We start from the raw sequence: 16,106 nt of genomic DNA on the forward strand, positions 1-16,106 counted from the left end.
GTAAGTAGGTTGTTTTGATATTACAGTATTGTACTTATGAAAACCTGGGCTACAGAGATATACATAAAATAATCAATTTTGCCATAATAGCATCTGTCAACTCCATGAATGTGAAAGGAGTTAAAGTGATAATTAGTCTAGATAATTAGTATGTTTTAGGGCTTAAGTCCAATTGCATACAGAATTAGTAAAAAAGAAGCTTTGTACTAAGCTTTGCAGTAAACTGGTACTTAAAACTCTTTGTCTCTACTTCTTTATCTAACAGTATGGCCTTCCCTGGGCAATGGCACAAGAATTGTCGCAAAGTTTGGCTCAGAATTTAGGAATACAGTGGGAACCAGGATCCAGAAAACAAAGTACTTGTCATTAAATTCCTTCTGTTCTCCTGTCTAAGTTCAGTTTACAAACTTTTGCATAATTTGGATGTTGAAATAATCTGGAAAAAATAGATACCTGCTTTGTGAGCTGTGTTAGAATGAAAGTATGCTTTTCAAAGGATTTGCCCACAAACCTTCACAGAAAGGTCTGTGATGTAGCACAGAAGGCTAATGGTTTGTGAGGAAAAGAGCAAACATCAAATGAAGATATACCATTTGAACAAATTTTCATTAAGAGAATTCAATATTAAGTCCATCATATTTTAAAGGAGCTAAAGCCAGTGTCATCACTAGGGCTGGTGTCACCTATTGCGGTAACGCATAGGGCCACCCCCATGGACCTCCTCCCGTACCAGACCAGATCACAATATTGCAGCTAAAATTCCAGATAATTTAAGAAACTCAGTGACCAAAAACACCAGTGCATGCTTGGATCACTTGCAGATGAAACCATGATCTTAAAAGCATTGTTGTGTTACAAAGTATCTGTACCTTTTGATTCAATACCTGCTTGTACCCCCTTGAACAACAATTACTTCAAGTAAACATTTATTGAAACTGTTAGTGTTTCACATTAGGTTCACAAATTTGGGGCCCTTTCCTTTATGGGGTTAGGTTACTGGTTGGGCCATTCTTCCTCCATGGAATTTTTTCTTATAAGGTTAAAACCTTTACCCTGTCATAAGAGACTACTCCTGTTGTCTATAAGCAAGAATATTTTTTGTAAGAGTATGCTTGATGAAGGGACTATTCTAAACACTTTTAGTCTACAAATGTGCTTATCAGGTGACTGGTAGCATATTCTTTATATGTGTATGTGTGTGTGTATAATTATTATTTAATTATTTACATACATTAACAGCTTACAGTGTAAACAAAACAAGAAACAATTAACATTTTAGAAACTCATAACCCCACCACCAAGTATCATTTTCTTTGCCATACATTTATGAGTCAACCAGTAAACAAATGTCATATCCAAAATTCCTGACGAACAAATTTGTATTGTTTTCCTTTTTCACTCACTAAAACATATTTAATAAAAACTGACCAGTATAAATCAAAATCAGATCTATTAGTTTTCCCCCTGAACACCCTGATTTCCATTGATAATTTATCATTTAAGGCTCCCCATAACAAACTTCCAGTGTGAGATTGGTTACTATGAGGGTTGAATGAAAAGGAATGCCTCCACCTTCGTTACTTCAGTTTGGATGGGAGTATTTTAATAAATCAAGCGCAGAAATAATCCTTAGAATGTGCTCTTTTACTACCACTATTCACTTTTCCACATAATCACCAGACAATTGGATATATTTCTGCCAACAATGAACAAGTTTTCTGAAGCCCTCATGGAAGAAGTCGACACTCTGTTTCCACAACCAGCGTCTCACAGTACACATCATTCACAGATCTTCTGATAGCCAAGCAAAGCAATAATGTGACCCACACATTCTTGTGAGATAACGATTATGCTTGAAATTTCTCTCTGAGTGATACAATGATCGTCCTGAATCAATCTGTCAACCTTTTGCTTGTCATGCAAGTCAGATGTTCCCACCTCAACATCTTTAAACTTACTCGCCCAATGATGCACATCAACACAATCACCATAAACAGCTTGCAATCTCTGATGAATCTCCTTTGGGGTGACACCTTCTGCTGTCGAATTCAGTGACTGCACGTTGCTTAAGTCGCATTGACCAACCATCTGTGCAGGGTTCCATACTTCTCACTTTAAGAACACAACCATTCAATGCTAAGGCTTCCTGCCAAATGGAACTGTAGAGGATAGTCTACTGAACAAGCCAGTACTTGCCGCACACCAGTACTGCCATCTGTTGAGGAGTTATGAAGGTGGAGGCATTACTTTTCATTCAACTCTCTTATCTTCCACTGCCTTGCAATTATAAGTCTTGCCCCTGTGAGTAAAATAATGCCCAATTCTTTCTTTTCCATTTCTAAATTCAACTTTATGGCGTCCATTAGTAATGTTAACCTACCGTTAACATATTTTGCTAGGGTGGTGTTATGAATATATAATACATTCTAGTGAATACCTTGTGCACTGCTGAATAATATGTATATAGCTTTTCATTCCCTTTCATTATTCTCCGGACATCCTTTAAGTTGTAATTATTAATCAACTGTTGAAACCACGTCTCACTTGTAAATCCCCTCTCTTTTGTGACGACGAGTCCAGTTCCTGGTTAAACTTTGTGTTAAAATCCCCTACCACTATCATATTGTCTGTTTGTACTTTTCTAATCCTTTTGTCAATCCCTTTGGCCACAGTTTGGGGCATAGATACTCACTACTAGATAATTCTCATTATTTACTCAATTTTGATAATTAAGTGGACTGGTATCATATTCTAAAGTACTGCATTTGTTGCATTTACTGTGGTTCATTAATCTTATGTATATACAGTGTTCCCTCGTTACTTTGCAGTTCACTTTTCGCGCCCTCGCTGTTTCACGGCGTTTTTTTTGTGGTCCAAGGCACTCTCAGAATGCCTTGGACCTTAATGCTATCCAATCAAAAGTGGTATCTATCTTTCAAACTAACCAATTAAACAACACAAAGCAACTCACAGAGGACTAGGCTGCGGCAGCGCCTGCCTTTCGCACATGTGCTCTTGCCCTGCCCCCTCTACTAGGAAGGCTTCACTGTCTCCCCAGGAATCCTGGGAGTTGCAGGTTTACAGTGTTCTCTGCCAAATTGCTGCCCGCCTCACTAAACTAAAACAACCACAGTGCAAAACAGGCTTGTGAAGGAGAGAAAGGCCACCTACTAAAATAAGGTATAAATATTAAAATAAATACAGTGTCCCTACTTCGTGGATTTTTACTTATTGTGGGTGGTCCTGGAACGTAACACCAGCGATAAGTGAGGGAACACTGTATATTTATTTATCCTTTGCTATTGTATTAAACATTATCAAGTAAAACTGCTCCTTCTCTGCTTTCTTTCTCACTTATATATAAATAATATAAGTGTTGTAGTCACATGCATTCGCGACTTACCTTGTTCCATTTTGTGTCCCGGCTATTGGCGAGGCCCTGAGCTATTTTCGTCTGACCTCCCGAAATTGGACAGCCAGCCACCCCCCAACCTCCCCCCCCCTCGCCAGGCCTGTGTGCGTAGGCCCAAAGCCTGCACCCATAGGCCCAGGTGCCCAGGCAATGGGTGCAGGCTTTGGGCCTATATACCCGTGTCTCCCAGGGCCTACAGCCGATTGCCGAATAAGCAGCGATCCGGGTGTGTAGGCTCAAAGCCTGCACCCATAGTTCCAGTAGCTTTGGGCCTATGGGTGCAGGCTTTGGGCCTACACACCCAGGCCTTGCAGGGCCTACAGCTGATAATTCCAAAAGGCAGGCTTGGAACTGATACCGGCTCCCACCTGCCTTTCGTTTCGAGTCAGTTTTTGTTTTGTTGGGGGTCTTTCCGTTTCGTACCATCCAAATGGACAATATGAAATGGAAACACAAATGAAACAAATAGGACAAATACCATGCACATCTCTAAAGTGTTGCTTACATTTTTACGCACATTTATCAGTTGTTTTGTACTTTCATTTTCTTCCAGAAGGCTGTGACTGCACAGAGCCCTGGGGTGGATGCATCATGGAAGAAACAGGGTAGGCAATCATAAACAGTGACTGAATGCAACAAGAAATTGCACTATGTAACACACTTTTTGTTCCTGGGTTATACATGTCATTCCCTAATTGGTTCTATCTTAAAAACATGGAAGAAGTTTATTAAACTGAAGAACTTTGTTTGTTTTTTTTGGGACATTCTGCAGCACATTTTGCTATAGTTTTTCAATGAATATCTTGAGTCTCAACCCATTGCATATACTTTGCGACAGCCAGAGAAATGAAGTTTCTGGAGTAACAACTACAGTAGAGTCTCACTTATCCAACATAAATGGGCCGGCAGAACGTTGGATAAGTGAATATCCTGGATAATAAGGAGACATTAAGGAAAAGCTTATTAAACATCAAATTAGGTTATGATTTTACAAATTAAGCACAAAACATGTTATACAACAAATTTGACAGAAAAAGTAGTTCAATACGCAGGAATGTTATATTGTAATTACTGTATTTACGAATTTAGCACCAAAATATCACAATGTATTGAAAACATTGACTACAAAAATGCGGTGGATAATCCAGAACGTTGGATAAGCGAGTGTTGGATAAGTGAGACTCTACTGTAATTTCAAAGTAAGGACCCCACAGTTAGAAAGGAATTATACTTTATTTATATATTTATTTATTTTATTTTATATACCACTTTTCTCCCCCAGGGGGACCCAGACAAAAACCAGGAACAGACAAATTTTCAAATTTTGTTCCATAGTGTTATGAATCCTGCTTCCAGACCATTACCTGGATGCAATACAGGAAGAAACATTTAATTCTTAAGATAGTATACTTGTATGAATTTATAGTGTATAATCTAAAAGAGTAAAACTGGATTTTTTTACTGGATTTTTTATTTAATTGACTTTTTTGTTATTTTTCAGTGTCTACCATCCTAGAAAATTTTCCAAGTGTAGCATTCTGGAATACAGAGACTTTCTATACCGAGGGGGAGGTTCTTGCCTTTTCAACAAGCCAACAAAGGTACTCTGCTTACAATGGAACTAATTCCTAATATTTTCTAAAATTTTTGAGGCCAGGACTAGAGAGTGACTTGGATAGGAGGGCAATATGGATTAATGGCTAGATAGTAAATGGAGAGAAAGAGAAGAAAAAAACGTTCTGCTCAATTCAGGCCATGGCTCTAATTCAAATAGGTAAGTGCTTTTTGGCAAATTATAAGTGGAGGGATATGAGATGGCAGCTGAGTAGGGGATTTTAATCTCAAGACTTTGAATAAGATATGGAAACTGGTTTGCAATCTTCTTATACTTTATAAAATAAAGTGAATATATGGGAATGCCCAATGATTTTGTTGCAAAAATTATTGCATAATCTTCTAGTATGACCATAGTAAAATAGTACTTTCTGTATTTGTCTTTTTAAGTTATTTGACACTACCGAATGTGGAAATGGGTATGTGGAACCTGGAGAAGACTGTGACTGTGGTTTCAAAATGGTAATGTTTTTAATAAAGATAGCTTTAGTTATTTCATCCATAACTCTCCCTTTAAAAGAAAGCTTCATGATTACTTCATAAGTGACAGGGTTCATTGTTTATAGCCAGGGTCGGGAACTTGTGTTGCTGGGTTGGAACTCCCATTTTCCTCAGCTTTGCTGTCTTGTTCATTTGGATGAACAGTGTAACTTTTGTAGCTAAATAATTGAGTCAGTGGAAACTGAATAAAGTGAAAATTGTTCTTCTGTGAGAAATTTCAGGGAAAATGATGCAGAAAAGACAGTAAATAAAAAAGGAAACTTAGTGCCATCATTCCCCACCAGTATTTTTAGACCTTTCCCTATTTTAGCATAGGAGAGAACCAGCAAAGGTAAATGGTCGCAGTGTTGGAAACCAGGGTTTGAATTATCTATTATAGAAACCCACTGGGTGACCTTGGGACAAGTTGCATACAGAAGGAAGCAATGACAAAGGTCTTCTAAACAAAGAAAACAAGAACAATCTAATTATAGGTTTTCCAATAGGTCAGATTCAACTTGAAGGCATGTAACCATAGGATTTCTGTAGCCCATCAAGGTCCTACATGTGTTTTAATGCCCCAGTGATGTCATACACGTTTTAAAGAAAAAATAGGTTTACAATTGTTTTGCTTGTTTATTGTAAGATATTCCTCTTATAAGATTCCCTGGCCAAGATTGTTGTACAGTCTGACAGCCGTGCACACATATATCTCTCATTTTCCCTATAAAAGCAAATTCTTAGTTGTTTTTTGTGTGATTAAGCCAGTTACTGAATTTCAGTTTTAACATTTTTTTGAAGGATTGCTATGCAAACTGCTGTAAGAAGTGCTCACTTTCCAATGGAGCTCATTGCAGTGATGGCCTATGTTGCAATGATACCTGCCTTGTGAGTTTTTAAAGGTTTTTAATGTTTGCAAGAACTGTTTCCTTCTAATGTTTGAAGAGGAATAAGTTGTACCCTTTAAAATACATAGGATCTGTTCAAATTATTGCAAAGAAACAGTATATTTCACAACAGAAAGACACGTTTATTTCTGATAGAGACTTCCTGGAAAAAAGTTTTCAATCCACACAAATCTGTCCTGCCAACAGAGAGAAGAGGGAGGTTGAAGGAAATTAGGTAGGCAATTTGGCCAATAAACTTTCAGATTTCATAATGCTATAGACAATTGGTCAATAAGAGATTTTGTTTATGTCTTTGTTCACTCTTGGCTCAGGAGATGTGGATGGACATGCCCTCTTTTTAAAGGGGCAGCATTCCAAAAACCTTTTTGTTTAGCTACAAAGGCTTTGCCTTTCCAACTTACAAAGAGGCATTAGGAGTGCCTTTAGACAATTAGACAATCAAACTTGTTTAAAACCATTATTTTTCACTGTAATTTGTTCTGGATTATTAAGAAGTCACTTTCTAGATAGTAATAAAATATTTCAGTTTATCCTGTGGGTGTTCTATGAAAAGAGAAACGTCATGTGGCTGGTTTGTAAGCCCCATACCAAGAAATTTAGCAACAGATAAAGGAACCAACAGGAACATTTCCTCTTACTATTGTCCTCATGAGATAATGTTTAAATTAAAAGCAACATTTTGCATTGAATCAATTGTTGCACAAATCTATTCAAAATCACACCTTTCCCACATTGCTTTTCTAATAAAGTGGAGTGATACACTTTTATACAAAATAACTTTTTTCACTTATGTTTTAAAACAGGACGCTTGAATATTTTGAGTTCATTTTTTAAAGACAGAAATCTCTTTACTTCCAGTTTATTCCTCGAGGCTCTGAGTGTCGTGAAGCAGTAAATGATTGTGATATTACAGAGATCTGTACTGGGGATTCTGGCCAGGTAATTAAACTCTTTTAATGTTTTCTGTAGTATTTTATAAAACCATTAATACATTTTTATTTTTAGTGACTAAACCAAGCACCTTTCAACTTGAGCCAAAACACACCAAAAGGGAAGAGATCCAGGGAATTAATTCTGTATTTACCTTCCTGAAAAGAATACACCTCTAATTTCTGAAAACATTTGTATATTTGAGATACAACATTTTTTTAAAAAAATTAATCTTTATTGGCTATTTTACACCAATAGTAAGGATGACAAAACAAAAGGAAGGGGGGAACAAGGAGAAGAGAGGACAGAAGAAAAGAAAGAAAAAATAAAAATAAATAAAAGCAAAGTAGATGTCACTTCTGGTCATCGTTGATACTACATTTGAATGAATCAGAAAGAGACCATTCAAAAGAAGCTTGTGAAAGATGCTTTCCTACCCCTTGCTCTTGCCAGTAGCCTCTTGAGGCTGCTAAAAAATTCCCTCATTTTATTTATTGACAATTTATATTTACTGAATTTATATCCTGCCTTTCTCCTTAGATGAGATTCAAGGTGGCTGAGTTAGATCCTCATAAAAGTAAGGTCCTTATAACGCCACACTGTTATGCCAGCTGATACCACTGGAAAACTGCTGTTGTTATAACAGCAACAACAACAACAACAACTTTATTTATAATTCACCCTCTCTCCCCAAAGGGACTCAGGGCAGTTTACAAAAAATAAAAAATGTCAAACATTCAATGCCCAAAATCAAATTATACAATCAAGACAAAACATAAAATAAACTCAATATAACTTATAAACAACCGAAACCAAGGCTTAAAGTAAATAAACATAATAGACACATATCCATAATGATAGCTGATTGTCAATGCTGTGTACCACTTCTTTGCCACATTTGTACTGTAATAGCGCAGTTTTCCTATTTCCATTATCACTACTTATGGCATGACAGCATTATGGCACCGCATCATTATAGTACCCTCATTACTGCTTATTTCTCTTGTTGTAGGTTGTGATAAACCTCACCCTGAACATTTTTAATATTTTTTTCCTCTGGAAATCAAAAATGGTTATCATGCCAGTCAGGTTTAGAAACCACTTGTTCTAGCAATTAGGTGAAATAAGATGTTCAAACTAGCTAGCGCCATAATGGCATGGTGTTATAAGGTCTCTTGAAAGTTAGCGGTGTTTGATGGCTGAGGAGGAATGGTAAAAAAAAATCTGGCAGAAGCAACTTCAGCGATCTAGAGGAGAAAGGGCCAATATATAATTAACATAAGTGAAAAATGGACATGAAATTTAAGAAAACACCTGGGAATATTTGTGCATACTTTTAATGCCCATATCTCTGTATCTGTTATTGAGCTCTTATGTGATTTTCTAGAGCCAGTTAGAAGCAGTGTGAAAGCAGTGAGTTGCTCATCCAGTCCCTTCTGTGAAAGAGAGGGTGCTTGAAGAGTTAATATGTGATTTGATTTTTGCCTGATTATTCTCTTGGGTTCTTTCATCAGAGTACTAAGATGTTTTACTTCATAGTTCAAAGATTTGTTCTTACAGAAGCCTTTTTGCTTTTCAGTGCCCACCAAACCTTCATAAACAAGATGGATTTGCTTGTGATTCAAATCAGGTATATATACATCTTTCACCACTTTTTACACAATATTTATCTTACTTTGTGATTTGTTGAACCATTTGTTTTATATCTTGTTTTTTGTATTTGCCTCATTATGTTATGTATTATGTTGCTTTACTTATTGTTACACTGTTAGCTTCTTGGAGGGGTGAGAGTAAGTGCGATACAAAGTATTTATATAATTTTAAAAAACTGAATATATGTAAATTTATATATATATATATATATATATATATATATATATATATATATATCTCCAAAAAATAATATTCGCAGGACATTGCTCTGTTGATTATCAGCAGTTGTTAATATCGGCTTCTAACCTATATTCATTGTCTGTCTGGAATTCTCTCCAGAATACTCTTTTTTTTCTCCCTTAAATTTCTCTTCATAACTTAATACCTGTTCATAAGACAAGCTCTTTTTTTTAAACTGGCACACTCACCAACCGTTTGTATCAAAGTCAATATCAGTCTAGTGTGTGAAAAACCTTTTTTTCCATAGGTTTAGTGTGTCCTTTTGCAAAGTAAAGCTTTTTTCCCCATTTTACTAAAAATGGAACACTGAGTAGTCTTTACAGTGCTCTCTTCTGTAAGAAGACTTGCCCAGCGCAATGCCTTGGAATATCCCATCCCTTTGAGCAGCAAGACAGTGATAATTTTAAAAGTAGATTGTTAATAAAGTAAAGTAGTACTTTAATGTTAGTGTCTGGGTGTTTTTTTTAGGGAGAAAAAATGTGCAAATCTGTGTGTATATTTTGCTTTTATTTAGGGGCGTTGCTACAATGGAGAGTGCAAGAGGAGAGATAGCCAATGCAAATACATCTGGGGACCAAGTACGTTCATTCAAATATTAGTTATTAATGCGTTTCCTTCTTACTTTGCACTGTTTAAAATTCAGTGTGTTTTTTTAGTTAGAATGTATTGTACTAGCATTAAATGGTAATGACAATGCACATCATCTCTTGGTTTTAAAACAACCTTAATTTAACATATGGCCATAGAAACATGCAGGTCATTCAAAGGGATAAATGAAGGTTTACATATATATCTTATTTCAGACTTGCCTAAAATCCTGGTTGATATTTAAAGCTATAACGGGGGCAGTATATTGCATTAGGATGTACATTCTCCTTTATCCTTTTTAGAGCATTCCACTCTACAGTTTCTTTGGTGTAGCCCCTCCCTCTGGGTGAAACACTGAAACCTATCACATTGATTCGTTCTAGAGGAAGAGGCCATATCTCCGTTCAGGTCTAACTAACATAAGAAGCCCTGTCATATGAGCTGGCATATCTAGAAAGCACAAAGTTGAGGAAAGTTGTTTTATGAAATTTCAGATTACTAGCTGCAAAAATCCTTCCAAAAATCTTCTGGGCAACCAAGTATGTTATTAAGATTTATATATTGCTGTCCAACACAGTTTTAAAGAAACTCTGTTCAGTTTTCCAAGTAAGTTGGGAAAAAACCATTACAAAATCTTCTATACATGTTTTTACAGGGATAGCATAAAGCAGAATTAATTTAGAACTTGTTTTACCTACCAAAAAACTTCCAGCATTTCTAGTCCTAGGCTACAGCAGGCACTGACTATTATAGATCTGAAAATATCTAAACCCCTTGTACTCTTTCCTGTGATTTTTCTATTGTTATTATTCATTATTTGTTGTAGATCTGCACCTACAGCAAATAATGAATAATAACAATTAAAAAGATCTGTATTGATACGATAGGATATTTTCCTGTGGAATCTTTAGATGTGATGTTTGTGATACATGTGATTCAAAAATCATATATATCAGAAACATACATTAAGATGTAATGCACATTTAAAACATTTAGGGCATTAGAACAGTGCAACCTGTGTTTCCATTAAGGGTATGTTTCTGGACTTCGTGTGGCTATGCAAAACCACAGATAATAGAAAACACCATTGAAATGAAAGGCCTCTGGTCCAAGAATACCATAGAGTTTCACTGGAAGACTTAGAAAATGCCTAGAGAGAACATATTTTGTCAAATGTGGATAAAACAAACCATAGATACTGTTCTTGCAGATATGAAGGCCTTGCTGTATTGTTCCAAAAATTTAATGTTTAGTTATCTGGAGGTTTTTTTTTCCTAATTATTTTGTATTACTTCCAGTAAAAGTAGATTTTCCATGCTTTTGTCAGTTAATAGAAATTACATTCACATTTTCTTCAACAGAGGCTTCAGGGTCTCATAAACACTGTTATGAAAAGCTTAACACTGAAGGTACAAGCAAGGGAAACTGTGGAAAGGATGGAGATAGATGGATTCCTTGCAACAAACAGTACGTTTAACATCTTAGAATTAATATGCATGTTAAGTTTTGAAATTCACAATGCATTTACTGTCTTGATGAAATAAAAAAATCAAACAAATAATTTGTAGGGAATTTAAATGCAGCTATGTTTTTATGTTCAGTCAGGAATTAATATTTTATGCATTTTCTGCATTTTTGCCTGTAGCTTCTGAATCACTGTTGTCCATATCATTCTACTAAGAGTTGATGATGAAAACAGTATATTTCCATGTGACAGTATGTTTTTGTATAGCAGATAAGTGACATTTCGGGGTACAATCAATCTCCATAAAGCCATGCAACTAACAATCACCTGCATTTTCCCAAAGATTGACTAGTAGGCACAAGTGAGCCAATGGATGCTTTCTCTCAGTGCAAATAGGTATGGGTAGCCTGATTCAAATCAACACTGCAGCATACGGGAAAATGAGGAAACTTTGATATAATGTATTCTGTCTTCTCTTCCATGCAAACACATTGAATACCTCTTACAATCACATGATGGTAGATTTTTCCATCTATTTCTTGGTTCTTCAGATAATGCTGTAATCAATTTCTATCCTAACCATTTAGTACAGCAGCCTCCATTTTATTTTAGATCAGAATGTGATAGGTTTGGAAATAATCTCGATTTCCCTGCATATTTGCCACTTTGAGTCCCCTTTGAGGGAGATAAAGTGGGGTAATAATAATAATAATAATAATAATAATAATAATAATAATAATAATAATAATAATTTGGGGACATCAACACATAATGCATTGACTTTGTTGCAAAGTGTAATGCCCTGTTGCTCTCCTTACTACTTCTGAAGTTTGTGGAATTCTGAAATAACAGGTTGGAGCTGGAAAAATGTATTAACAGAAACTGGGGGAGGCATTTGTGTGAGAAATGTTTTATCTTAAGCAACACATCTTTTCAGTCCCTTCCAGATTCTTTTCTCTTGAACTGTATTGGATGTGTCCCTATCTACTCCTGAGCCCACGTACTTGTAATGATTCCCAGTGCCAAATAATAATAATAATCATCATCATCATCATCATCATCATCATCTTTATTTATACCCCGCCACCATCTCCCCAACGGGGACTCGGGGCGGCTTACATGGGGCCATGCCCAGAACAATACAATATAACAAAATATAATAGAACAACAAATCATAGCACATTAAACAACAATAAAACAACAACAATAAAAGAAAATATACACTACATTAAACAAGATCAAAAGAACAATAAAACCAAGGGCGGGCCACATGAACACTAGGTTAAAGCTCAGGGTGAGAAAGGAAGTAGGAGTAAAAACCACAGATGACAGGGTCATAAAGTGGCGGTGCAATCTGGAGGACAAATATTGAAGGAGAACAGCAAAAGGGATGTATGTAGTGATTACTCTCCAAAGGCACAACGGAAGAGCCATGTTTTCAGGTCTTTCTTAAAGGCTGCTAATGTGGGGGCTTGCCTAATCTCACCGGGCAGTGAGTTCCACAAATAATACTTTGAAGTATTGATTTTATAGGTCTTGACTTTTTGCTCCTGTCTAGAATGAATATTTCAATCCTTAATTGATTTGGGAATTTGAACAAATTTACACTTTTTAGTATGTACTCTCACCATTTCTCATGAGGCTGTGAATTCTGTTTTTCAATCCTTGGCTCATTCAGATCGTTTGGAATTTTGCTCATAAAGTCAGTCCAAGCTGTGTTTTATAATTTTCCAGATTTTTTTTCCATTTCTATTTCATACAATATTTTGCTAACTGACCTTACATTGTTCTTTTAACAGTGACGTGTTTTGTGGGTTATTGCTTTGTGCAAATCTTGATGGAACTCCACGAATTGGTCATCTTGAGGGAGAAATCACTCCAACTTCCTTTTTCCACCAAGGTGTGGTAGTGAATTGCAGGTAATGTCCTCGATGATGTGTGTAAATCCTTCGTTTAGCTTGCTTCTGCATTTTGAAAGGCAATGTCTCCAGGACTAAGACCACGTTTTGTTTCATAGCACCCATTTATTTATTTCTGTAGTATAAGTATGTATATTCCTTCATGTTGTGAGTCGAATTATGGTAACCCCATGCATTTCATAGGCAAAGAACACTTACAGATAGTTTTGCCAGTTCTTTCTTTGAAATATAGCCCACAGCCTCTTGTATTCTTTGACAGTTTCCCATCCAAGTACTTTAGGGCAGTTCTTCTTAAACCAAATAGGGTCCCCCTGGCTCAATAATGGGGTCCTGATTTTTTTCCTGAACTTTGTTCAGTAGCTGTTTTAGACACTTACATGAATCTGTTGTGCAGTGTTTATAGTGGACTCTGTTGAAGATGCTTCAGCTTACTTCATAAAATCCGCCTGTTTAGCAAGCCTTGCAGATGCTGATTTGTTATCAGAAAATGTTTGATTTCATTTTATACACCTATATAACATTTAAAAAATCAGGCCAAAGGGGTTTCTGATTGGAAAAGTTTAAGAAGCCCAGCTATAGGAGATTTAGGCCTTCTGTAGAAAATTGGCCCTTCACATTCGTGGGTGTGGGATTTGCAGATTTCGATTCTTTGTGGGATTGTCACCACCTTCCTGTGGTCCGAAGGTCTCCAGAGCTAGTAGCCACGCTGTTGCATAGGTAGTTAGAATTGGTCAGCAAAGGGGCCTACTACTGCCCTGCCTCTCCAATAGCTTTGGAAAGACTTCCTTGTGGAGTGGGTGGATATCTCTTTAGGCAGGGAAAGGCTTCCTTGGAGAGCCAGTGGGTGGGTGGGACTAGTGTTTCTCTACTTCTGCCCCACTCAGAGCTGTTGGAGGAGGCAAAGTGAGCCATTTGGCAACCAACTTTGGCATCCAACTGGTGCCTGGGCTTCTAGAGTTGGTTGGCAAAAAGGATTGCTGCTACTGCTGCCGCCTCTTGCCTACCATGCACCCACCCACACACTTTTGGAGAGGTAGAGAAACAGCTCTGCAAGAAAGCCTTGACCCGCCTCTTAAGATATTCATGACTTTTTTTTTTAACTTTTGTAGGGTTCCTGCACTCCTGACTGTGGAGGGCTAACTGTACACTAAATATTATTTAAGTATTGGAACCTATATTGTCTTCTAGAAATAGCTAGTGAATATCAATGTTCTTCACATAAATATAGTTTCCATGGTTTAGTTCTTTCTCATTGAGACATTCCTTCACTGTTGAATTTAACACAGAATAAAAAAAACCTTATTAACATTTTCCTGGTATCTGCTAAAGAAACTCCAATAATTATTCAAAACAGCAAGTGCATCTTTGCATTGCTGAGGGGTCAAGGGGTTTCGGGGCCACCTCGCAAAGCACCTGGTCACTTTGGGGAAGGACGGACGGACGGAGTCTGCTCTGTGTGCGTCCAGTGTCTGAAGCAGAAGGAAATGGGGGAACCCAGTTTGAAGAGCCTTGGCCTGGCACCCCCTCCCTGCTCCTATCGATGATGGGAGGAGGGCAAGCCAAGCCGGGTACCGGACCACCACACCGGGCAGCAAGGGGTCACCGAGTGAGTCCCTTGGCGGAGAAGTGGAGGCCTCAGTCCAAATTCTTGCCCTTCTGGCCCGGATCTGCCCCTCGCTTGCGGTCGGCACTCTTGAAGAAGCCCAGCTGCAGACATGCAGAAAAGGACACAAAGGCAGAGGGGTCAGGGCTGCATTCAGAGGGAGGTTGCTGGACATTTATACATTTGTTCGTTTATTTACAGTGTTTATATCCCGCCTTTCTTTCTCACCCCGAAAGGGACTCATGGTGGATTACATTGCACATTGCAAAGCATTCAGTGCCATTAGACATACAACATATATAGACACGTGTGTACGCCTTCCCCAGCACTTTAATGGGAACAATAGCGCTGGTATCTACCTCTCCCTGATGGTACTGACACTACTTGCACTTTTGGCCCAGTTCGTTTTGGAGCCAACCCAGGATTTTATCAGTATATTTATTGTATGTGACCTCATTTGTTTTATAATTTGTTTTATTGTTGATTGACATGTTTTATTGCTATGTTTTTATATTGTCTGATGTCTGGGCTTGGACCCATGTAAGCCGCCCCGAGTCCCTTTGAGGAGATGGGGCGGGGTATAAAAATAAAATAATAATAATAATAATAATAATTATTATTATTTACCATTTTAATGCTTATTTCTTCTGTTTTGAAAACACATCTAGTTTTAAATTATGTGAGACAATTTCTTTATTTTTATGATTTTTTGTTATGCTAATAGCATTTTTATCAATGCTTCTTATAGCTGTGCTCATGTGCTTTTGGATGATGAAACAGACTTAGGCTATGTAGAAGATGGAGCTCCATGTGGTCCTAACATGATGTGCATGGACAGAAGGTGCCTCTCCATTCAGTCTCTGAATATAAGTAGCTGCCCTGTTGGTACTAATGGAAAAATTTGCTCAGGACATGGGGTAAGTAATAGTTAAGGCATACCAATATTTAAAGAAAGGAAAACATTTTCTTTGTGTTGATCAACACGCATTTCTATAGTAGATTTTTAAAAAGAAACAGAAATGAGCTAGATATTTTTCCTCTCAGGATGGACCTACACTGCCATATAAAATCCAGATTATCCTGTTATGGGTGTGTCCAGACTAATTAAAATCACATATTTTGTTCTTGTTCTTTCTCATTTTCTATTCAATTAAAGTAAAAACCCAGGAAGCATATTATTTTTTAAAATCTGATCATACCAGGAACTGATCGAGCTGTGGAAAATACAATGTGCATGCATTTCCAAAATAAAATTGGAAAGAGATGGAACAAAAACTGGAATTCTCTGGAGTCT

The 16,106-nt window shown here is 37.1% G+C and overlaps 1 protein-coding gene across 8 annotated transcripts in view; it reads left to right on the forward strand.

Moving 5' to 3' along the window:
• Window positions 1–16,106, forward strand: part of adam23 (ADAM metallopeptidase domain 23) — a 79,819-nt gene that overhangs the window by 42,866 nt on the left and 20,847 nt on the right. For 5 of the 8 annotated variants that reach the window (XM_062962457.1, XM_062962473.1, XM_062962477.1 and 2 more), the window contains exons 13-23: window positions 266–356; window positions 3,966–4,017; window positions 4,914–5,013; window positions 5,417–5,488; window positions 6,308–6,394; window positions 7,273–7,353; window positions 8,924–8,974; window positions 9,752–9,815; window positions 11,187–11,292; window positions 13,090–13,209; window positions 15,561–15,729. In XM_062962457.1, coding sequence (XP_062818527.1) covers window positions 266–356; window positions 3,966–4,017; window positions 4,914–5,013; window positions 5,417–5,488; window positions 6,308–6,394; window positions 7,273–7,353; window positions 8,924–8,974; window positions 9,752–9,815; window positions 11,187–11,292; window positions 13,090–13,209; window positions 15,561–15,729 — 993 coding nt within the window. The remainder of the gene's footprint in view (window positions 1–265; window positions 357–3,965; window positions 4,018–4,913; window positions 5,014–5,416; window positions 5,489–6,307; window positions 6,395–7,272; window positions 7,354–8,923; window positions 8,975–9,751; window positions 9,816–11,186; window positions 11,293–13,089; window positions 13,210–15,560; window positions 15,730–16,106) is intronic. The other 3 variants (XM_062962467.1, XM_062962461.1, XM_062962449.1) reach the window with 1 other exon arrangement.

This window comes from Anolis carolinensis, chromosome 1, assembly GCF_035594765.1.
Source record: "Anolis carolinensis isolate JA03-04 chromosome 1, rAnoCar3.1.pri, whole genome shotgun sequence".
Taxonomy (NCBI): Eukaryota; Metazoa; Chordata; class Lepidosauria; order Squamata; family Dactyloidae; genus Anolis; species Anolis carolinensis.